This window comes from Macaca thibetana, chromosome 8 (genome assembly GCF_024542745.1).
Source record: "Macaca thibetana thibetana isolate TM-01 chromosome 8, ASM2454274v1, whole genome shotgun sequence".
Taxonomy (NCBI): Eukaryota; Metazoa; Chordata; class Mammalia; order Primates; family Cercopithecidae; genus Macaca; species Macaca thibetana.
The window spans coordinates 26,205,689-26,229,564 of record NC_065585.1 but is presented as its reverse complement, the minus strand read 5'-3'; the positions used below and the strand labels follow the sequence as shown (position 1 = coordinate 26,229,564).

Below are 23,876 nucleotides of genomic sequence, written 5' to 3'. Positions count from 1 at the left end.
TAATCAAAGTTATATACCATATACTGTTGGTATATTTAACTTTTGGTTAAATACCAAAAGTATGGTAATGGAAATAACATGGTATCGGGTAAACTGATAAGTACAATGTCAGATTATAAAGTGCAACAATAGATGCATACACCCAAATAGGAAAGACTAGTTTTTCACCACCTTTATTAAGAGAAGTGCAGAGTCAAATGAATCTTAGTTGGACTGATGGGTTCTAAGTTCTACTGCTAGATGTGTAATTCAATTTCTTGCAGATTTATCTGGATCCTTAAAGATAATGCAAAATGATAGTTCCTGAAATTGCCCAGTGAGAATCCCAGCAACCCATTTCTGACCCACAGAATCAAAATCAGCTTGGAAAACAAATTAGTAACCTCTTGAACAAACTTCCCAAATGATTCATATGATCAGTTAAGTTTGAAAAACACTGGGCTAGTTTTAGCTAGAACTGGGCTAACATCTCCTGTGCCATGCTGTAAAATTTCAAGAGAGTGGAAGTTTTTACTAGTTAGGAAGCCATTTTCTCCCAGTCCCAATTCCAGAGTAAGAGCTATGGGTTCCACCAGCACACACGCTCTGTTTCTCTCTCTCTGTCTGTCTCTATCTCTGTGCACATCTGCGTGCTTGTGTGTGTGTGTGTATGGAATCAATACAGTAATAAGATATTTAAAGTTGTTAAATCCAAAGTTACCACCCTCCAACATGGTTTTGGGTATAGCTGGAGCAAAGTAGGAGGAATGAACAGATGACCTCATTATCTCTTAGAAACCTATGATTCCATGAAAATGATACAGGTTTTATGCATGATTTGCCCTGTTTACCTCGAAATGTCTGAAGTCAGTGAGTCATAAAAAACCAAAATTGCTATAGAAATGTCAATTTGGAAGACATCTTTGTTTTAGTTAGAAGGATTTTTGTGGAAATATGACTTAAGCCTTTGTATTTCAAAAGATGAGGTATATTTCCCTGGGAAAAGACTCAAGAAAACACAAGGAAATGGAAGATTTATTTTCTATTAAATACTTGGAAAAAGACAGAAGTCTCAATCCATTAGTCACAACCAAATGCCCAGTGATGAAATTGCTCCTCTTATGACTCTTCTGGAAAGATTAATGGCTGTTTAATCTGACCCTTCCTTTCCACTCTGTGCTTCCACCTCCAGTCTGAGTTGTCTGTTTACTCATGACAGCTCTAATAGTCAACCACGTGTTTTAATTGTCTCCAGCTTATTTCTGCTCCGATCCATTCGACATCCCTGTGCCAAAAGAATCTTTCAGAAAAGCTGCTTTACAACTAATATCAACTTCAATAGTTCCCATTGTGTTTATAGATAAATATTATAGAATTAAAGATTCTCAGGTGGATAGCACCTCACAAATCATGACAGTTAGCTCCTCAAACCCAAAGATCTGTGTCTGACATTCAAGGCCTTCTTATGTACTCCATATATTAGTCAGGACTCTTGTTTACAAGAGAGGGACAGAAACTGTCTTGGGTAAAAAGGCAAATTCAAAATGATTCACAAAACTAAAAATGTGGAAGAAAAGATATGGCTAGAACCAAGGGCCTGAACATTAGGATTCTTTGCCTATCTCTTCTCCCTAGTTTTAGATTTCTCTCTCTTTGGCTCTGGCATCTTTAGGTTGAACATCTTTACATCTTTTCATTAAACAGAAAAAAAAAATCATTTTTAAGTAATTCCAAATGTACAGATCCTAAGAAAGGTCTCTGATTGAATGTCTTGGGTTAGAGTTGGGGTAAGGTTGAGAATTATCAGTCCCCATTGGAAATATATGGATAAGTTGAGAGGATGTGAGAGAACAGTTTATTAAAAGACAAAGGTATTTAGCAAACAGAAATGAAGGTTTCTGGATAGATAAAGCAATTACTTTTATCTACTACAACCCGCAGTGTATTATCAATCAGCTTCTACAAGCTTATTTTATACTAGTCATTGAATTTTTCTTTTTCTTTCTGAGACAGAGTTTTGCTCTTGTCGCCCAGGCGGGAGTACAATGGTGTGATCTCGGCTCACTGCAACTTCCGCCTCCTGGGTTCAAGTGATTATCCTGCCTCAGACTCCCAAGTAGCTGGGATTACAGGCACCTACCACCACGCCCTGCAATTTTTGTATTTTTAGTAGAGACGGGGTTTTACCATGTTGGCCAGGCTGGTTTCCAACTCCTGACCTCGTGATCCACCCGCCTCGGCTTCCCAAAGTGCTGGGATTACAGGCGTGAGCCACTGCACCCGGCCCTTACTGAATTTTTACACAAACCACATGGATCTAACCAGTGTTTCCCCAACATGTTACATATATTTTTCCTACAAAACCTAGCTGAAGTTACTGCTTCTTGGTCTGTCCTAAGGTTCAGAGATGACATTTGATGACTGTGCCCTGTTTATACAACTCAATTGGCACTAAGCACATACCATCTGGTATTAGTAAACATTCTTTCATGTGTATATCCTGTTTCCCCAGCTAGATTATAACCATCTTCAGAACAGATATATTTAAACTCAGGTAGAGAGAGAATTGCTGCTGGCTTTTTTTTTTTTTTTTTTTTTTTTTTTTTTTTTTTGAGACGGAGTCTCGCTCTGTCCCCCAGGCTGGAGTGCAGTGGCCGGATCTCAGCTCACTGCAAGCTCCACCTCCCGGGTTCACGCCATTCTCCTGCCTCAGCCTCCCGAGTAGCTGGGACTACAGGCGCCCGCCACCGCTCCCGGCTAATTTTTGTATTTTTTTAGTAGAGACGGGGTTTCACCGTGTTAGCCAGGATGGTCTCGATCTCCTGACCTCGTGATCCACCCACCTCGGCCTCCCAAAGTGCTGGGATTACAGGCTTGAGCCACCGCGCCCGGCCGCTGCTGGCTATTATTAAGGTTAAATCCCTGTTTTATAATTTCCTAGTTTGGGAAAGAGAAATTTGAAACATAACAGCAAGGAAGTCATAAAAATTGGAGCCTAGTTGTATTCAACACCAACAATTGGAATTACACTAATTGAACAAATAGTAGCCATTGGGAACCCTTGATCAAGGTAAGAGAATAGTACAAGTTTGTCCCTCAGATTGAGTTTAGGCATTAATTCAGGAAACAGCTCTGAAGGTACTAAGTATTTTAGAAAGGAGATATTTCCAGGGCTATAGAGCTCCACATTGGTAAAGAAGGTCTTAGAATTCTCTCCTATCAGAGCGCTCGCTCTCTCGCTCTCTCGCTCCCTCACACTCTCACACACAAAATCATCTCTATGCCCATTTGCAAATAACTTCTGTTTGAGAATAATTTTACACATTACAAATTAAAACAACCTAAAACTCGATGCTCTTGAATGTAGTAGTGGTTTGCAACTGTATCTCTTGCTTAGAACTACATTGTCTTGAGTACTCAAAAACCTTTTCTTTTCAATAATTAGCAAATGAGATTTTCAATGTATGAATCAAAAACTGAAGCTAGTCTATTGAATAAGATAATGAAAATAACAAATAAAAATTTTTAGTGGACTTCATAAAATGTTTTGCTAACACATCTAGAATAAAGACTTCAATATTGTTTCTTAGTTTTGATATTTTAGACTGTAATATTAATCTACAAAATATTTCACAACTTGCATAGGTTTCTAGATGAACAAGGGGACACAGTAGATCTGGACTCATGGAAATAATTTTAACTCTAAATCTTTTACATCAAGTCTTTAAACAATGAAATTGACTTGATATGTTCTGGCCGCCACCCTGGTATGTATAAAACTGGAAAGTGTAGACAGCAAATATTAGTGATGTTCCAAAACTAATGACAGAAAAGATCAAATTCAAGTTCAAAATCATGGCTTTCAAAAACTCATTGGAGAACTGAGGTCACAGAACAAATAACAGGCCCCAAATCTAAGGGACAGTGACTCTGGGGAGAGAGGAGGTACAAATGAGTACCTATCTGAGATTGATACACTGGACACCAGTAGGAAGAATTCAGTAGACTAGCTGAAAAATCAATATAGGCCTAGTGTGGGTTGATGGAACAGCATAGATATCCCTGGGTGTTAGAAAAAATGTGGGAATCTGTAGCCTTTTGCAGGATCTTTCTTCATTAACCCATTAAGCACTCAAAATAAAGATCAGAAAGAGTCATGCAATCTTGGAGAGCAGTCGCCCTGCATGAGAGCAACAAATATCACTCAAAAGTGTTTATGGAGGGAAAGCAAAACTACTGACTTTAGGATATTGGTGACCACTCATTGCAGCTGAGGAAAGGGAACAGGATGGAGGAAATAGAAGTGTATTCCTAGGAAGAACGGCCAGATTAAGTGCGGAGCCAACAAATATAGCCAAGAGAAAGGCAGGAGAGCTGAAAAGGCCATGCATCCCAGGGAAACAGACATACTTAACCTTAATGAGAACAACAGAGACTGTACCTGACACCCTTTACTGTGAAGCTAAGAAGCTTCGAATAACAAGTAACAGCGTAATGCCATTGAGAGAGGGATAGGAGAACAAGAACGTACAAAGAGAACCTCTTTGATGCACAGTTTAAAGGTAGACCTAAGACTCAGAATCAAGCAAACATTGCTCTGGTATATATCCACCACCATAGAAATAAGCTATCTATAGGAATTTGAAATCTGTAGTTCACTGAGTATAACCATAGCAACAACAACAAAATCATAAAACCTGTCCAATTTTCACTTGGATTAACGCAAAGCCCTCCATTAAGGTTCTAGAAGGAGGAAAGAAAGGCATGCCTATTGCCAGGTATAAAAAACATCTCCCAGACTTTCCTAACCTGCCAAACTTTTAACAACAACAACAAAATTATGAGGCATACTAAAAGGCAAGAAAAACCAACACATTCCCAAGTAACCAAGCAACCACTAAATAACTTCAAGACTTACTATAAAGCAAGTGTAATTAAGATAGTGTGGCACTGGTGAAAAATATAGACTTACTAAGTTAATGGAACAGAATACAGAACCCAGAAATATCCCCGCACAAACATTTCAACCAATTTTTGACAAAAATGCAAAGGCAATTCAATGAAGAAATGCTAAACTTTTCAACAAATCACACTGAAACAATGGGCCATCCATATGCAAAAAGAAAAGAGAAGAATGTCAACATATATTGTACAAAAATTAACTCAAAATGGATCCTATACCTATATTTGAAATGTGAAGCTATGAAAAAAAACAGAAGGAAATCTGTGGGTCTGTTGATGAGTATGTAGATATGACACCAAAAGCACAATTCATTAAAAGAGAAAGATCAACTGTACCAACATTTAAAACTTTTGCTCTGTAGAACACACAGTAAGAGTATTAAAAGGTAAGCCCCAGATTAAGCAACTATGTTTGTAAATTGTACACTTGAAAGTCTTGTACCCAGAGTATGCAAAGTACTCTTAAAACTCAACAATTAGAAGAAAATAAACAATATAACTTAAAAAATGGGCAAAAGATCTTGACTGACATTTCACCAAAGAAGATATATAGATGGCAAATAAACATGAAAAGATGCTCAACATTATTAGTATTATATAATAAACTGTCCTCAAAATTTATATGTTAAAACCCTAACCCTCATCATGTATTTGGAGATGGAGGTTATATGGAGATAATTAATTTTAAGCGAAGTCATAAGGGTGGGATCCTAATCACATAGTACTGGTGTTCTTATGAGAAAGAGACATGAAAGATCTCCCTCTGCATGTGCACAGAGGAAAGGCCATGTGCAGACACAATGCGAAGGCAGCCATCTAGAAACCAGGAAAAGAGGCTCCGCCGGAAACCAAGCCTGAAGGAACAATGACCTTGAACTTCTGGCCTCCAGAAATGTGGGAAGTAAATTTCTGTTGTTTCAGCACCCAGTCTGTGGTATTTTATTATGGCAGCCCCAGTAAACTAATTCAATTAGTCATTAGACAAATGCAAATTAGGAGTACAATAAGATCCCACGAAACAATGTAAGAATGGCTAAAAAATAAATAATAAAACCTGACAAAATGAGGTTGCGGCAAGAATGTAAAACAATGAGAATTCTCGTTTATTGTTGGAGGAAAAGCAAAATAGTATAGCCAAATTGGAAAAGAGTTTGGCAGTTTCTTATAATTAAACATAAACTTATCATATAACCCACCAATCTCATTCCTTGGTATTTACCCAAGTGGGTTGAAAATTTATGTTCACATAAAAATTAGTGTGCAAAATTGATAGTAACTTTATTCATAATCATCTCAAATAGCAAATAACTACGATCTACTTCAACAGGTGAATGGAAAACCAAAACAATGGTCATCTAATAGAATGTTACTCAGAAAGACAAAAGAGCAAACTATTAATTCACATAGCAATATGAATGGAATCTCTAATGCATTTTGCTATGTGAAAATAGTCACAAAAAATGGCAACATATTGTATGATTCACTTTATGTAACATTTTAGAAAAGGCAAAATTATAAGAATGGGAAACAGTTCAGTGATTGCTAGAAGTTGATAGAGGGGGCACAGACTAACTACAAAGGAGCTACCCAGAGACCTTGTTAGGGTAATGGAACTGTGATGTATGGCAATATGTTGGAGAATACATGATTTTATGCTGTTGTCAAAACCTTTGGTTTGCCACAAAAAGTATTTAATTGTATGCAAATTTAAAAAATCATTCAGGTTATAGGGGGATTCTCCAGGATAGAATGTAGACTGTAAGAATTAAATATAACTGTTTCAATATATGACATAACTTCACAGAAGGGGTGAGGACAAAAGAGCTGGCCCAAGTGACTTTGAAAAATGTTTTGAATGCATACTGTAATGCTGAAGATGAAAAGAACTGTAAAATAATACTGTATTCTAGTTGATAAATTTGTTTCTCACAGAGATACCTGTTAGAAAATCTGAAAATACTTTACATGCATTTGTGGTTAACAAATAAATAAATTACATATAATGTGAGCCATGTTACTCACTCTCAGAAGGATGACACAAGAAATCAGGGAGAAGGAGAGTGAAGGCTGGAATGAACCCAGTGACTTATATAGCTGTGTGTATTACATAGAATATATATGTATATAGATATAGAAATAAGTATGTGTAAACATACATGGGTTAACATACATATTATTTACTAGCTTTGTCTACTGAGATGGCCTAGAAGCAGTGATACCTCAGTAGCAAAGAGCACACCTAGCACCTGGATTGTGGTTTTTAAAATACCATTTTAGAATAAAAAGAAAAATGCCTGGTTCTAGAGTTAGGGAAGAAGAAATGCAAGATGAGCATGGAGAATCTACTAGTGTCAGAAAACACGAAATGCCCAAGAAAATAAGGATGGGGAGGGCATATTGAAAGGGCACAAGAGTCAATGGCCAAAGCTGAAACAATTTGAGCAACATAAATAGTGATATTATTGGAATATAATCCAAAGAATAACATTAATTTTCTTGAGTCCATAAGCATATAAATAAATGATTGACACAAATAGGCAGAAGAGAATGAAAGCACTTAAATGTAGGGGGCATGAGGGAAATAAGAAAATCGCCGTTAGAAATTCACAATAACAGTTGCTGCAGGCAAGATTGATTGATGAATGCTAAAATTAGTGGAAGAATCTTTGAGAAATGGTATTTTCAGAGCCTCCAAGACTCTCTTCCCTAAAGTGACTAAATCTGTGGTAGTTTTAATACATTAACGCAAATTCCTTGGTATCTCCTTCTCCAATATGAAGAGTTTAATTCTCCTTTCCTTGAGTGTGGGCTAGATCTAATGATCTAACAAATAATTCTAATGAATAGAGTATACAAAGGGAAAAATAGTAACTTTACGGTGGAAAAACCTGGCAAAGCCATTTTAACCAAGTCATCACATTTAAATTAACATCAACAGTAATTAGTCATGCTGATATGGTTGGCTCCCGATCAGATGCAATGAGAAGAGTTATGGATTTCACAATATTCTTTCCCAAACTCATAATCTCAGTCTATTCCTGAGAAAACATCACAAATACACAAATTGAAGGATATTTTACAAAAGAACTGACCGCTTCTCTTCAAAAAGTGCCAAGTTGAGGGAAGACAACATAGACTGAAAAACTGTCACAGATCACAGGAGACTAAGAAGAGATGATAACGAAATGCAACATGGGCTCTTTATTTGGTCTTGAAACAGAAGATGAATACCACTGGAAACACTGGGAAAATCTCAGTAAAGTTGGCAGTTTAGTTAATAGTATCAGACTAAGAATTTTTTTTAATAAGTGAATAATGATTATGAAAAATGATAATTTTAGAGGAGGCCGGGTGAAGGGTATACTAGAAAACTACTTACTATCTTTTCAGTGATTCTGTAAATCCAAAATGAATTCAGAATTAAATTTAAAAATATATATATATAGGCCAGGCACGGTGACTCACGCCTGTAATCCCAGCATTTTAGGAGGCCGAAGCGGACAAATCACGAGGTCAGGAGATCGAGACCATCCTGGCCAACATGGTGAAATTTCGTCTCTACTAAAATACAAAAAATTAGCCAGGAGTGGTGGCACGTGCCTGTAGTCCCAGCTACTCAGGAGGCTGAGGCAGGGGAATCGCTTGAACCCAGGAGGCGGAGGTTGAAGTGAGCCAAGATCGTGCCACTGCACTCCAGCCTGGTGACAGAGCAAGGCTCCATCTCAAAAACAAAAACAAAAACAAAACAAAACAAAAAAAGCACTGGTATGATATTTACAAATTTTATTTCCCTTGAAAGAGAAGTTCAAGGTAAACTGAACCCAAAGGAGCAGCCAGGGAGGCCGATCAAAGAAGCATTTGAATAATTTAGCCTTGATGCCATGAATTTTCAAACTTTTCTTAAACTTTGTGGAGTTGCGTAGGCCATTTCATTTTCTGCAAAGAACTTTGAGGGAAGAACTGGAGCTGCTGAAGGGAAAATGAGGCCTAATAGTTAACTCTTGGCCTTCTGCTTCTACTATCAGCATGTAATTTCCACCACTTTTGTCATGTCCAGTATTGCAACATTGGGAGGCTGTTACCCAGGTTAGAGCCTCTTGACTTCACTTTCACTTTTCATTTTTCCAGGTTTATGAGTCTGCGTGATATTTACCTAGACATACTCTTCTATCAAGGTGGCCATAACTGATCTAATTCCACAAATCTGCTTTCACAGGGATGGTCTGTGTCAACTCTAAATTTTAAGTCATAGTAAAGTGAGGAAGGCAATAATACACTAGGAACGGATAGGAAGTAATTTCTGGGCCCCATTCACAATGATATCTTCTTCTCGGGAAGTACAACTGATAAACAAGGACAGACACTCAATGGCCATGCCTTTACATCAATCAACCTAAGATTGTTAGAGTCTCCTTCCTGGGAATTTGGAACTAAAAGATACAAAGATGTTTGACTAGGAGGAAGAGTTGGACCTTCTGCCCCAAAGGACCCAGAGTTCTAGAGAGGCCTGTTTTGCGCCTACTTGTCTCCATCCTCTGGTGCCAGCTTCCTTACCATCATTGCCTCATTGAGGCATAGCTAGATTTTTCTTACAACAGTCTCTCCCCTCTTACTTCAACTTCTTCTTCTGGGGATAGGGGGAACTGGTGATATTGAAGATGACTAATTGCTATGTTACGGGTTTGAGTTGCATTTGGCTATAAAACAATCTTGTTTGGAAAAGTATATGGGGGAGAGGACCTCTTCCCACACACTCCTTGAGACAGATACCAAATGGTCTGTGATCTTGTTTGCAAGAGATTCTGCTGGCCAAACGCCTAAAGATAAAGGTGGGATGGCCTTCAGATTGTATCAGCTTAGCTAGCATTGCTAAGCAACTGTTGCCAGCTCTGAAAGTAAAAAATTTTGAGCCAACACGCCCCGGCCCCCTGCCACACACAAAAATTGATTCTGCTCTTTTTAAAGCTTGGATGCCATCTTTGTTAGTGTCCTGTGGCTGCTGCAGCAAATTACCACAGACCACATGGTTTCAAACGATAGAAAGTTATTCTCTGACAGTTCTGGTGGCCAGAATTGCAAAATCCAGATGTCAGCAGTGCCCCACTCCCTACAGAGGCTCCAGCAGAGTGAGGGCAGCCCGTTACTGGCTGCTGTTAGCTTCCTCGACTTACAGCTATATGACTTCCACCTCCGCCTCTGTCTTCACATCATCTTTTCTTCTGTTTGTCTGCTCTGTGTGTCTCATAAAGACACTTGTCGTTGGATTTATGGCCCACCTGAATAACCCAAAATGCTTTCTTCATCTAAAGATCTTCAACTTAATTAAAATGACACTTTTTCTAAATAAGGAAATGTTCACAGCTTCTGCGAATTTTGAAAATATCTTTTGGGCGACCACCATTCAACTCAGTCAATATACTACTCTTCCAATTATTTTTTTTTTTTCTTAAACTTAATAGTGCTAGTTTCTCTTATTTGCTACCAAAATAGCTTACATAGCTTGGTGTCTCAGGGTTAGTGGCAGCAGTTATAAGTGGCTTGCACTATCTGTAATCTAAGGCTGACTTCAGAAGTTCTCCAGTTTTAGTGTAATACGAATTACTTTGGAACTTGTTAAAAATGCAAGTTTCTGTTCTCATTGCCAGAATTTTTCAACAAATTGGTCCAGGAATCTGCATGTTTAACACTTCCCAGATGTTCCTGGTGATAACAGGGATATTATGAAAGCTCAGACCCATTAATGTCCCATTCAAATAAAAGCAATAGAAAAAGCAATAAAAAATAATTTGAAAACTTTAATAATGTCATTTATATAGTTATAAAACCAAAAAATCTTTTAAATAAGGTACATTCAATTTCTCAGAGCATCTAATATTCAGATAATTTATATTTCATACGTTTTTCCAACATTAAACAATTGACTAAATAATGCATTTTCTATAAAATGATATTACAGCTTATACAGATAAAATTATAAAAATACTCCACACAGAAAAAAATGGCAGTACCTATTAGAAAAATGCTACAAACTTTCCATTAAAAATATTTTTTTATCTCTTTCATTTGTCATAATAAACAGAATATAATTTTTTCTAAAATTAAGTCATACCATTTCTTTATAGGATGATATGTACAAATCTTATATCTGAATGAATATAAATAGCAATACTGTAATAGTGTTACAGATATATTAGTAACTTTTACAGAAAAAAATATGGCTTTCTAATAAAAGCCTCTAGCATAGCTGAACTCTCAAAGCTATTTAAGTTAGACATTCCCATATTTAGTAAGGCACAATGGAGTCTAATTTTTTTTTGTAAATTTCCAGTTGAATTACTGCAAGCAGTAATAAGGCAAAATACAGTCAGTAGATAACAGACCAGATCTGACAGTTAGATAAACCATTTGGGGTTTATTGGAGGAGATGTTAGTTCTTTCTCCACATCATAGTTTCTTTTAGTACCCTGTGGCAAAATTAGTCATTGGTAATGAGAAAGATATCACCGAACGCCTCAAATGCCTGAGAAACAGTTTACTCATCCATGGGATCTGGCCAATTGTGAGGAAACAGCTCAATGGCCATTTCCAGTTATAAGCAGCTTATTTTTACTGATTGGACCTGGTTCCCTATCATTTCTAAAAATAACTTCTGATACAATTTGTACATTGTGAAGCTGTGAAGGAACCGGATGGTCTTCTTCAGACTCTGAGTGACAGTTTTGGGAAAGTGGTACGTCTTCGAGTGCTTTAGTGCGTGCATTAGACCCTTCAAGGTGTCTTGGTCGCCATTTTTTATTCTCCATAAGCTGAGCAGCTTCAGGATCTGGTCACTGGGTTTGCATGCCTTTGTTGTTTTCTCGATGTCTTCTGCTCCCACTTTCTTTCCAGGTAGGCTTTCCATCAAGCTACGAAGCTGCTCGAAGGTGAGGTTAGCATGTCCAATGTGCCGCTGCACACTGTTTTCACAGAGGTCAATATCTGCATAAAGCAAAAGCCCAAAGAAGTATTCACATCATTTATATTCATCCAATACCATCATAAAACCAGCCTGAGGCAAAAGGTTCTCACAGAATTTCATAATTATATTTTAATGATAACCTTTTCTTTTTTTGAGGGGGGGTTAAGTGACACCATTTATTTCTAAGAACTGAGATAAATATTTTTTGTTATAATAGGATAATATGCTATATATTCTTGGCATCCAATGAAACTTTGGAAGAAGCCCCTGAGTTTGAAAATTAACAGTAGAAAATAAGGTACATCACTCTCAGTTTTCTAAGAAAAAGTTTGAGAAATTAAAACCATAACATTTCAGAAAAAAAGGAAAGTATTCAAGTTAGCTGCTTTGTAATATAAAGTTTCATTCGTAGGAGCTAGTTAATAAGTTCATTGCTCTAACTAGTCTTTAAAGAATACACATAGCACCAGAGGACTACCTCCATGAGGAGGATATCTGAAAACCCAAAGACATGAGGTCAAGGAACTAAAGGAGACACACAGCCTAGAGAATATTTCAGTAATAAGCTAGGGTACAAACCTAAGAGGGAGGAAATAACATTTCTATTAATGACATGAGTCATTTAGTATCTGTGAGCCCTAAGGCAAATCAGTTCATCTTTCTGCGTTAAAATATCCTCATTTATAACATAGGGAATTTGGTCTCTTCCAATTCTAACAGTCTCTGATTTTCTCTTTTCTTTTGGCTTCAGGGCTAATTATACGTTCAAAGAATACTTTTGGTTTGCCTAAAACAGAATAAAAGTTTACTCTTTGCATGAACAAAAGCATTCAGCTCTCAAAGATGTTGGTCTCATAAAATCTGTTACCTCGGATTCAGACACTTAAAGTTTTTTAGGGTAGTGCAAGACTATACAGTCACTTAACTACTGGTGAGGACCAGAATGAATTTCTCATTGACCCTGTCTGCATTATGGAAACCCTCCCTCCTTTTTCTTCTAGCATGTCCTCCCAATGCTTACTGAAGTTAGAACTCTATCCATCATGTGTCCTAAAACTTACAGTCCACACTGGATGAAACTGCTTTTCTTCAGATTCTTTCCCACTTCTCTCCCTATCTCTCTTTATTTCTCTCTCTCACCATTTCTAATGGAGAATCTTTATATAAACCTATAAAATGTGAGAATGTTTTGCTTTAGCTTTTTCCTACAAGAGTCTCATTTTTCAGACTTTATCTCATTAATTCTCATAACATATGCTATTAAAATAATTTTAATACAGGCCATATCATGAGGATTAATAAGAGGATATTTGTAAGCTACCTAGAGCCTACCTGGAGAAAATTACCAAGTAAATACGACAGAGCTTCTTGGTAGAGATGCAATGTAAGATTCAAAGTTGTTATAGAGCTTCTCCTTGGTAGTCTAGAAGGACTGCTTACAGAAGAGTTAAGGGATCTGAAAGCAGATTCCCTGAGATATGGTCCTGCCTTCAAATGCATTTCTCTTCTCTTAGAGTGTTCAACATACTTTACAAGGAAACTGAGGAGCAGGGGTGAGAACAAAATCTTGTATAACTATTTTTGGAATCACATCTACATTATCAGTTGGTGGAAACTTTTTCAGATTGATCTTTATATGTTAGATTATCTTACCTTGGATGATCTTCTTGACTATATCTTGGTCTTTGTTTTGATGTTTCCATAACTTCAGCAGCTGGAAAGTCTGTTCCTGTGAGCTGTGTCGCCGTTTTATCCTCTCTACACTCTCTGCATTTACTTTGGTGCCAGGCAAATTGTCTACCAAGACACTAAGCCAGTTAGGTGTAAACTTTGTAGGAACAGCAAACCTGAAGAATGCCTCCTCACACAGGGTAACATCTAAAGAAAGGTTAGAAAACCAAGAAGATTTACTCAACAATTGGATTTCTGAAAGTCTATTCAATATCAACAAAAACAAAAAACCAACACAATTGAATTTTCCAAGATAAAATATGCTAAAATGCAAAGTTTGAATAAATCAAGCTTTTGTTGGCTGGTCTTAGTGGCAGAGACCAGCTAAGCTTATGTGCCTTCTAATGTTCTTTCTTGGGCATTGTTTTCAAGAGAAAGTTTAGTAAATGTCTAATTAGAATGACATATTGCTGTAAATAAGTAACAGCCAAAAATTCTTATAAAGAATACAAATATTAACATTCTGTTAAAGGTTTACCTACTACCCACAGGGAACTTCACAATTAATGTCAAAACAAATATTATCACTGACTTAAAGGAATTTGAACAGTAATTTGGAATAATACTATGTTATTTTATGCCCACATCTAGACATATAGTTTACCTTTGGAAATAAGGCAAGAGATAGATACAGATATATAAGTAGACATTACATAGGAAAATAACCAAATATAAAACTATGTTATTTACATAGGCATTACAAAGGCCAGAGCATCTGGGTAGAGTAAGTATATCCCGGAAAACGGGAGTAATGAGGGTTTGTTTTTGGATTCATCAGACCTGGCTTTGAATACTAGTTCTGCCGTTCCACTACCTATATTCATCTGAAGCAACTTCCACAGTGTTTTTGTAAATATTAAAGCCTCTATAGCACAGTACCACATAGTAAGTGTGCAATACATGAAAAAAGTAAAATTAAAAATGAATTAAATTAAAGAGAATGTTAAAATTTAATCACTCCTTTTAATACCCCTTCCTTCATTTTTTTTTTTTTTTAGATAAGAAAACAGGCTAAATGGCTTGTGTATGATTTCAATTACACAATGAAAAAATGTTGGAACTAGGTTAGAATCTCATATATATATATCAATTCACGTTCCTATGCTTCATAAACTTCTTTGTAGTACAAAAATCTGTTTGGGCAGAGTCAAGCTGGTTTATACCATTGCTTAATTAAACACAAAAAAGCAAATAATCTTCAGTGTGATGTGTCTTTGAGTGAAGGTCTGAGATTAGTCTAGCAGTGGGAGTGACAAGGTGAACACACACACTAGCCTGATGAATTGTCATCACGACCGTGGAATGCATTCAAATAACCTGAGCTTAATACTAGTGACCTGTACCCAGTGAAGAGCTTAACACAACCAGAGTATCTTGGAACTTCCATGCAATAGATACACTAATACCGTAGGTAACAAAGCCAAGTACACATTTCTAATTAACCTTTTTTTTTTTTTTTTTTTTTTTTTTTTTGAGATGAAATCTCACTCTGTTGCCCAGACTGGAGTGCAATGGTACAATCTCAGCTCACTGCAACCTCCACTTCCTGGGTTCAAGCGATTCTACTGCCTCAGCCCCGAGTAGCTGGTACTACAGGTGCCTACCATCATGCCAAGCTAATTTGTGTATTTTTTGTAGAGATGGGGTTTTACCATGTTGGTCAGGCTGGTCTTGAACTCCTGACCTCAAGTGATCTGCCCACCTCGGCCCCCAAAAGTGTTGGGATTACAGGCATGAGCCACCATGCCTGGCCTAATTTGTCATCATTTTTATATCAGTTTGCTTCTTAGTTGCCAATTTATACTTTAGCTAATCATACAGACAATCTCGAAAGTAATAACATATAACTTGAATTCTATAATTTGGACTCGACTCTCCTAATTCCATCTCAGTGGCAAACTTGACACTGCCCATCACTCATGGGTATGGGTAAGATTTGATTTCAGTGTGAAAGGAGAGAAAGTCAAGCTTTGAGGTGTTATCTGTGAGAAGATGACTTTTTGAGAGATTCCGAGTTGTAGCTTTAGCAGTGATCCATCAAGAATAGCCTTAGCTGGTGAAGGTTCAAGAAAGGGAAAATGTGAGTTTGACCAAGAATGTGGCCGGAGGCCTTGTGTTCAATTCAGAGAGAGATGATACTACAAAATCGTACTAAGACATATTTTGGAATGTAATTACCTATTCCACACTTTTGAGTTGATTCACTGTTTCCAGAACATATATTGTCATGTGTTGCATTTCCTTTCTGAGTTAGCAGGAGACCAAAGACACTGCAGTTTGTGTGTTTTCTACAGGGTGCTTTAGATGACGTCTCATTTGAGAAGAATCCATCTGGACATCTTTTGCAAACTGTATTTCGCTCTGGGGTTCCTACAGAAAATACCAAGCAATTTAGTACCTTCTCCTCAAATCCTTTCCCAGCAGATGCCCTCTTAACACAGTTTTGGAAAGACTTTTCACTTGGTTTTTACTGCTACTATTATGTTGCACAAAACTCTAGGCATTTTCATTTTTCACTTCATTAGACAGAACAAAACTTCCACCGTCATCCCCTTTGGCAGTTTCTTCTCCTTGTAATACAAATGCAAGTCAGTTTTCTCGTTACCTACAAAATGCTCATGAAATGTTAGAGGAAAGGAAAGAAGGGTAGGGTGTTCATTAGTCTAGCCTCTGCTGAGTGGCAGTAAGGGCTTGTTGTCAGCCATATTATTCATACAATTATTCCTAGAAAATCATCAAGATAACTGCTGTGTGTCTGCTGTAATATCATTCTTCGAAATTAGTACCCATTGAATGCTGCATCATTAAATTCCAATCAGTTCCTACTGAAGTTCTTTCTTTCCTGAATCCTAATTGTGAAGCAACTCATAAGTATGCTAACCTTGAGAAGTAAAAATTTACAACATTATAATAAACTTTTGAAGGTGGCAATAAAGTTGGCCGCTGACTCAAAAGCCTAAGCCTGCAGTTAAGTTACATAGTAAACGGAAGATGATATACTATTTGCTTAAACTGTTTAAAAGAGCAGAGTCGTTAAAAATTCAGGAAGGGTGACTGCAAGGGCATTTTACTTCATGATGGAAAGATATTTGATAAATTTGAAGAAATCATTGGCAGAAAAACTTGAACCAGTCAACAACTAAAGATGCTATTAAAAATAAATGCCTTCAAGCACTTGAGTCTATTACACATGGCTAGATCATACATTCCAGTGTATCTGAACATGAAAATATCTCCATCTAGTGTAAGCTAGTTGAACAGATTTAGACTTCAATATTCAAATGTAGATTTTACAGGCCAATTCTGGCTCATGCAAGATAACAAATATGAAAGAGACAAATCAAAGCTTACAGAAAGTTATTAAACTTCATTTATAAAAAATGTCAACCTCCTACCTCATTGCATCTTTTACCAAAACCTGAAAATAAAAAGGGGGCAAAATGGATTGGTTGTAGTTTCATCTCCTGTCTCTTACCTTTCTACATGATTCATTGACCTGTAAAAATGACAAAGGGCTGGCAGAAAAAAAGAACAGGAGGGGAAACCACAGCCTAAAACCTTCACATATTAAATGTTACTTCCAGCGTTACACTGACATTATCTTAGGAACCATGTTACAAAGCAAAGAGAAGTTTTTTGTTTGTGTGTTTGTTTTTAGTACTTTCCTGCTACATCCTACTCCTTAAATGGGATCGAACTCTACACCGAATTCTACAATATCATAAGCAGAGGTATTTGGGCAGGGATTCCATGGTGTTCTTTCATTGTTAATTTACTGAAAATAAGTGACTTGGACACCTGGACCCCGGTCTCCCTTTGTTGACTGCCATATGTTCTGCATGAAGAAGAATCTTTTTTGGGTGGAAAGGGAGGGGGGACCGCAGTGAGGACAGAGTCTCATCTGTCACCCAGACTGGAGTGTAGTAGTGGGATCTCAGCTCACCACAACCCCCGCCCCCAGGGTTCTAAGCAATTCTCCTGTCTCAGCCTCCTGAATAGCTAGGATTACAGGTGTGCACCACCACGCCCGGCTTTTTTTGTATTTTTAGTAGAGACAGGGTTTCATCATGTTGGTCAGGCTGGTCTTGAACTCCTGAGCTCAGGTGATCCGCCTGCCTTGGCCTCTCAAAGTGTTTAGATTACAGGTGTGAGCCACTGTGCCGAGCCTAAGAATCTTGTCATTCTTGAGATACGTACCTGTCGTGCATCCTAATGAAAAGTTCATATGTGTCAGATATTTCTTTTAGGTAAGTTAGCTTTTAAAGTTATTTAACAAAAAGAATCTAAGAATGACAGAACTAAGGTTTCATAATATATTCAGAAGCTTTATCTAATGACCTTCCTGAACATGACTTCCCTCTTTATAACTGATGGTACTTTTTATGAAAAAGATCTATCCATCTAAGTAATGATTTTACCTTATTACTATCAGTGGAAATATAAAAATTATAACCTGGCAGGCAAAATGTGAAATTATAATGATGGGAAATTTGGCTTTACAGTTTAGAATTCGCCATGGTTGCTATAAGTAATTCCACAGGAATTAACAGAATGAAGTAAATAAAATATGGAGAGGAGACAATCTGATTTCAAAACAGCAACAGCAACAACAAAATGGTTATTAAATACTTTTTAGAGTAACACCGCATAGTCTTTCCTTCTCTTTGGGCTGGAAACCTCTTATTTCCCAAGAGGAACCACTGTGTGGGTTTCTAGGGAGGGAGAGGTAAATAAATCCCACTGTGGTGCCAGTGTACACAGAGTAAAATGTGTACTTTTGTTCTGAGTCTTCTGGTTGCCTGCTTGCTTCATTCTACAAACAGATTTTCATACTTATTTAAGAAAGATCCTTGTTATTTCCATTATTTTTCAAAATTTTCTAGTTTCCAAGCTGCATAGCCCACGTTTAATTTTTCTACATATACAACTTACTGAATGAATTACATGGATTTGCTTTTATCAGATGGGATTCCACACCCCCACCACACACACACGATTTAGCTTAGCTTTTGAGTCCCAAAGTACCGTCCAATAAAAAGTAGGAAATAACACCAATTTCTCCCTCAGATACTCATACCAAGAGGAATTTTAAGAGACTCTGATGTAATTTGCATCTTCTGTGATTAATTTTATAAGATTCACTATTTGAGAAACTGAATAGATTTTGATTTTTGAATATGTTTCATTTGTATGCCTTTAAACCTAAAATATTGGTCATCTAATAATTTAGACTTTGTATATCACAAGTTTTGAGAGTTAAAATAGTTACAAATACTTAGCACTGATGATCCTGTTCTCAACCAGGAGCGATTTTGCCACCTGACGACATTTGACAATGTCTGAAGACGTTTTTGGTTGTCGCATGGGGGAAAGACGACTGTTATTGGTATCTAGTGGTTAAAGTCCAGGGATGCTGCTAAAATTCTACAATGCACAGGACAGCTGTCCACAAAAGGGAGCCCAGACCAGGAATCCAGATATTTCTTAAAATATCAGTAGGGCTGAAGTTGAGAAACACTGCTTCAAATTGAGTCATCAGAATCTATACTGATTACTTCCTCCATCTAAGTAAGTGGATACTCTTAATTTTCTCAAGCTATGAAAAGTTATAGACTGCACTGAAGCTTCACAAGTGTGGTAGAAAAAAATGTGGGTTACTGGTTTAAAAGATTCAATACACATGAGCCCTAACCTATGCTGTTCAAGATGCAAAAGAGAAAGCATTTTGTTTATAGACAAGTGCTTGCTCCTGGCTTGACAATCTGTTTTGTCTAAGATAAAGAATAAGCTCATTGAAGAGATGCTGCTATAGTCTTTATCCTCCCAGACACTCAGCTCCCATGCTAAAGGAAGAACTAGACTTGTTTTTAATAATGAAATGCAATTCCCCTCACCATTCTCATTTTTTACATAATTAATTATAACTGCTTATTGTTAGCACTCCAGAGTCTCATTAATATCAGCATAATTACTCTCTTGGTATAAATTAACATTTCTGATGTTTGTCAAAAAGCACTGCAGTTTGAAGGTGTCCATGCTGAAGTGAAACACAGAGGTATAGATCAACTATCAGCAGTGCAACTCGAGTTGGTTTCTTCAAAAAACAAACAAACAATCCATCACGCATCTCATGAGAGAACAATTTGCTGCATTTGAGATTTGTCACTAAATTGCCCTGTAGTGGCAAAGTATTCCTCTGAGCAATGGTCCTTTGGAAGCAGTCCAGACATATAGTACCTACCTGGCAGGTTCCATTACCTTTGCAATTTGCTATCCTAGAATGTCATCAGAAGAAAAGTGTTCTCCTAAACTGTCACAATTATCTGACTTTGCACGATCCTAATTAATTTTGCTGCACATTGACACGTACCAGCTTGCACCACTCCAAATCCAGGAGGGCAGCTCCTATGTTTCAAGCAGAACTCTATCTCAAGGTAGCGCCCTTCCTTGCATTCGCACACACGGTTGTGGGTGCGATTGCACTCCTGCTTGACGTACTGCAGCTCCTTGCACACAGGGCTGCAGTATAGACACTCATCACTGGTGTGCCAGCTGTCTGTGTAGTAGTGGTCAGGGCAAGGGGCACACACGGTCTTCCACTTCGCTGTACAGTGTTGTTTTAGGTAGGTACCAGGAGGACATTTGTCACATAACAGCTGATGAGAGGTTTCTTGATCATAATGAAGGTACTTTGGAGGAAATGTTTCCTGGGTGGTCCACTTAATGGAGATGTCCAGAAACTAGAAGGAGAAAGGAACGCAGTGGCATCTTAGCATGAAAATAGCATTGTTCTTATGTGCAATAGTATCATTTAACTCAAAAAGTCCTGTATTACCTTAAGCCTAATGAGATTTACCACAAAGTAAGCTTTGAAGCCATAATTTTTTGCCTCCAGGAGCTTAATCTCAAAGACCAGGAATGCAGATAGCAGTGCTATCTGCTGGATTTTACATATTAAGTAAAATCCAGGCTCAAAGACGACTGGAGTAGAAAGCCCACCAAAATAGAACTATAACACTTAGATGCACTGCTGAATTACCATGTGACCCGAAAGACACTGTCTTCTTGGGTTTCAGGATTATCTCTAGGTGAGTGAGTTGGATTAACTGGTTGTTCTCAGAACAGCTACACCAAAATCACCTGTTAAAAATGTAGATTCCTGGGATTCATATCCTTAAGTATTCTTATTCCACTGATGTGGGATTGGGCCTGGGGATTTAAAACACCTGCAGTGCTTCTGATGCCTGAGATGCATACTAAAAATTTATCTTTTCATTTATTCATTTGACAAATAATTACTGAGTCCTTCATATGTGCCAGGCTTTGTTCTGGGCACTTGGGATACAACTCTGAATAAAAGAGGCAAGAAATCCTGCCCTTATGGAGTTAATCCAATTAGAGGAGTAAAAATAATACTTTATACTAAATTATGCAAGTATTGTTTTTTTAAAAAAAAGGAGAGAGAGAGTAGGTAAAGAAGCCTGGAAACATGGAGGGGAAAATAGGGAGATTAACATTTCTAAGTAGGGTGTTCGTACTGGGGACTAAAAGATACCTCTTTCAGAAAGGACACCTCTTTCAATTTTCCTATTCTAAGACTTTTTGATTCCAAGAAAATACGGAAGAGTCGGTGATATGTGAAGGTACATGATTACAACAGTCATTCCTGTCATCATTCATGCAACAGATATATGTTGAATGCCTTCTAGGTGTGAAGCACCAGGAATATGCTGGTGAGTCAGATATGACCCCTGTTCCCATAAGCTTGCAATTCATGGAAAAGTTTCCTCAAATGTAAGGTTGATATTTTCTCTAAACATCATATTGATCAGCAGTCTTGACTCTCATAGGTGAATGACATCTAAAAAAAAATATTAAGCAAATTAAACAACCACATCTCTTCAGGTGTACTGGGATAAATTTCAGGGAGCAGGCAGGGTTCAGAAGTTTCCATACATAATGGCAGGAAGAGGCCTGTGGAGTAGGGGAAAGAGGATTTCATGGACAAGGGTGCCACTTGGAAGGACAGTTTCAAGTGGGTATTCTATCTTGTATTTTAGATCCCCAAAGGTCTTCCAGGGAGCACTGAAGTAGTTCTTCACACTAATTACAGGAATCACACGCTCAGAAGAAACTGTGTTATTTGTGTGTAGGGGGTGGTTTGTTTGTTTTTGGTACAGGGATCAACACTGACTATTTTCAGGCTTTGGGGAGGTGGTAAACCAAACAATAATTTTTTCCAAACTCTCTTTGCAGAATTCAGGAAATCTCACAGGAACCCCCTGACCTGGAAAAAGCATGCCAAGCTAGGGAAACAGCACACCCTTTTGAATTAGGGGTGGCAAAGATAAAGAATGGCCCTTTTCATAAGCATTTGAACATTTTAACTAAAGTAACTTCATTCACTTCTTACGGAAACATGGCAAGTGTTTGGGCTGATTTGACCTAATATGAGTTGATAAACCGAAAGAGGAGAATGAAACATCTCATCCAGAGTCATTGACCTCTCCACAGAGACAATTTTCAAAGAGAGGGAGTGCTATAATGTAAGGAACTCCTAACCAACAATAAGCAAAATTCAGTGCAAGCTCAGAGGTGCTTCAGTGGTCTTTTCCGGACACTCCCTTGACCTGAGAGTTTCTAGTGAAAGCATCTTCTTGAATTTTCCTGGGGATTTTAATTGTCTCAGGTGGAGTGGGTTGACACTAGATTAAAGAAATCGACCAGTAGTGAGTGGCAGCTCTGGTTTGTTCTGAATCTTTCAGAAATAGATGGAACCTATTTCTTCATTCAATACACATTTATTGAGCATTCACTATGTACCAGGCATCATGGAGGGAACTTAGCATGTGGCAAGAATAAAACACAAATGGCCCTTGCCTTCAAGTGCACAGTTGAGTGAGCATGCAGACAATAATAAGAAATAATTACGGCAAATAATTACAAATAATGATCAAAGTAATGCAAGAAAGCAAGGTGACATGTCTGACTTTCTTGCTAGTTTGTCATTTGAATATATACTGGGACATCTTTCAGGGCTCCTATGATATAATTAATCCTATAATATATTGGAGAATTATATATGATATATAATTCAGGGCTCCTATTGTATAAGCAATTCTCAATATTATAAAATGAGATTTCCTGATTCAACTTGCAAAAACATGTGCAAGTAATGAGAAATACTATTTTCTCTTGCTGTTCACATTCAGTTTCCTGGAAAGCCACTTTTGAGAGTTTTGTTTGCTTTCAAGAGGCCTGGCATAGAGATCCGAAGGGATTCCTTTATCTTGAGTGCCACTGCTAAGTGAGTCACATCCTGGTAGGTAGGAGTCCTAAAGGTTTTCCCCAGCAGACCTTCTCACTGGTTTCCCTTTCCCATTTCAACATGGTTCAGGTGTGCCCATTTGTTCATCAACACACGGACTCTCCTCCCTTGCCAAAAAATGAGAACAGGATGGGAAAACTCTACAGATGGTGCTTGTGATCTTCATTAGAAAAAGCCATATAAATACAGATATGACCAAGAACACTGATGCAATTTATATTTTTCTAGGTATTTGGACATGATATTGTTGGTTTCCAAAAACCATACTTCAGAAATGTGTTGCTCTTTCTTAAAGATACAGGGAGGTTGAGGTGAAGGGAACCCACAGAGAAAATGAAAAAATAAGGTCAACTTAAGAATTAGAGAGTATGTTAATGAAGGTAATGTCTCCAAGGCTATCACGTGGAATAATCATACACAGTTTTAAAACTCGGAAAGCCTTGAGAAATTACAAACTTGTTTTCAGCAAGGTCAATTGGGCCTCTGTGTTTTAGTTGAAGATTTTTCCACTTTGGTAAAAAGACAGGCTCTGTGTGGCCAAAATTGGATGTTTAGGTCTCAATCTTTGGTTAGCCCCAATTCCCACACAGAATTTCTGGACTCAGTTACTGGACAGAGGATGGGCAAGATTAATAGAGCTCTTCATCTCAGTCCTTTCTCTCGGTTTCTTCTGCTTATTTCCTGGAAAAGCAATGAAAAAGATGCCACAGGACAGATCACCTTAACATTGGATACAGCCCCTTTGCCACTTGATAATATTTTAAACCTAATAAGACCTTAAAAATTCATTTCTGTGTAAAATGCAGACCCCTGATGACCATCTGCCCAAGCTGGGACACATGCATAGGAGTGTATGCTGAAGCATGAGGTGCTGTCTATAGAAGAAGCTACTCCGAGATGGCGCCACTGCACTCCAGC

The 23,876-nt window shown here is 37.6% G+C and overlaps 1 protein-coding gene across 1 annotated transcript in view; it reads right to left on the bottom strand.

Annotated features, from left to right (window-relative positions):
• Nucleotides 1-10,721: 10,721 nt before the first annotated feature.
• TNFRSF11B (TNF receptor superfamily member 11b) overlaps nucleotides 10,722-23,876 on the bottom strand; it is a 28,396-nt gene continuing 15,241 nt past the window's right edge. The window contains exons 2-5 of the mRNA XM_050802104.1: nucleotides 20,001-20,370; nucleotides 15,809-16,000; nucleotides 13,553-13,777; nucleotides 10,722-11,919 (exon numbers count right to left, since the gene is read on the bottom strand). Of these exons, the coding sequence (XP_050658061.1) occupies nucleotides 11,531-11,919; nucleotides 13,553-13,777; nucleotides 15,809-16,000; nucleotides 20,001-20,370 (1,176 nt within the window). The 3' untranslated portion in view covers nucleotides 10,722-11,530. The remainder of the gene's footprint in view (nucleotides 11,920-13,552; nucleotides 13,778-15,808; nucleotides 16,001-20,000; nucleotides 20,371-23,876) is intronic.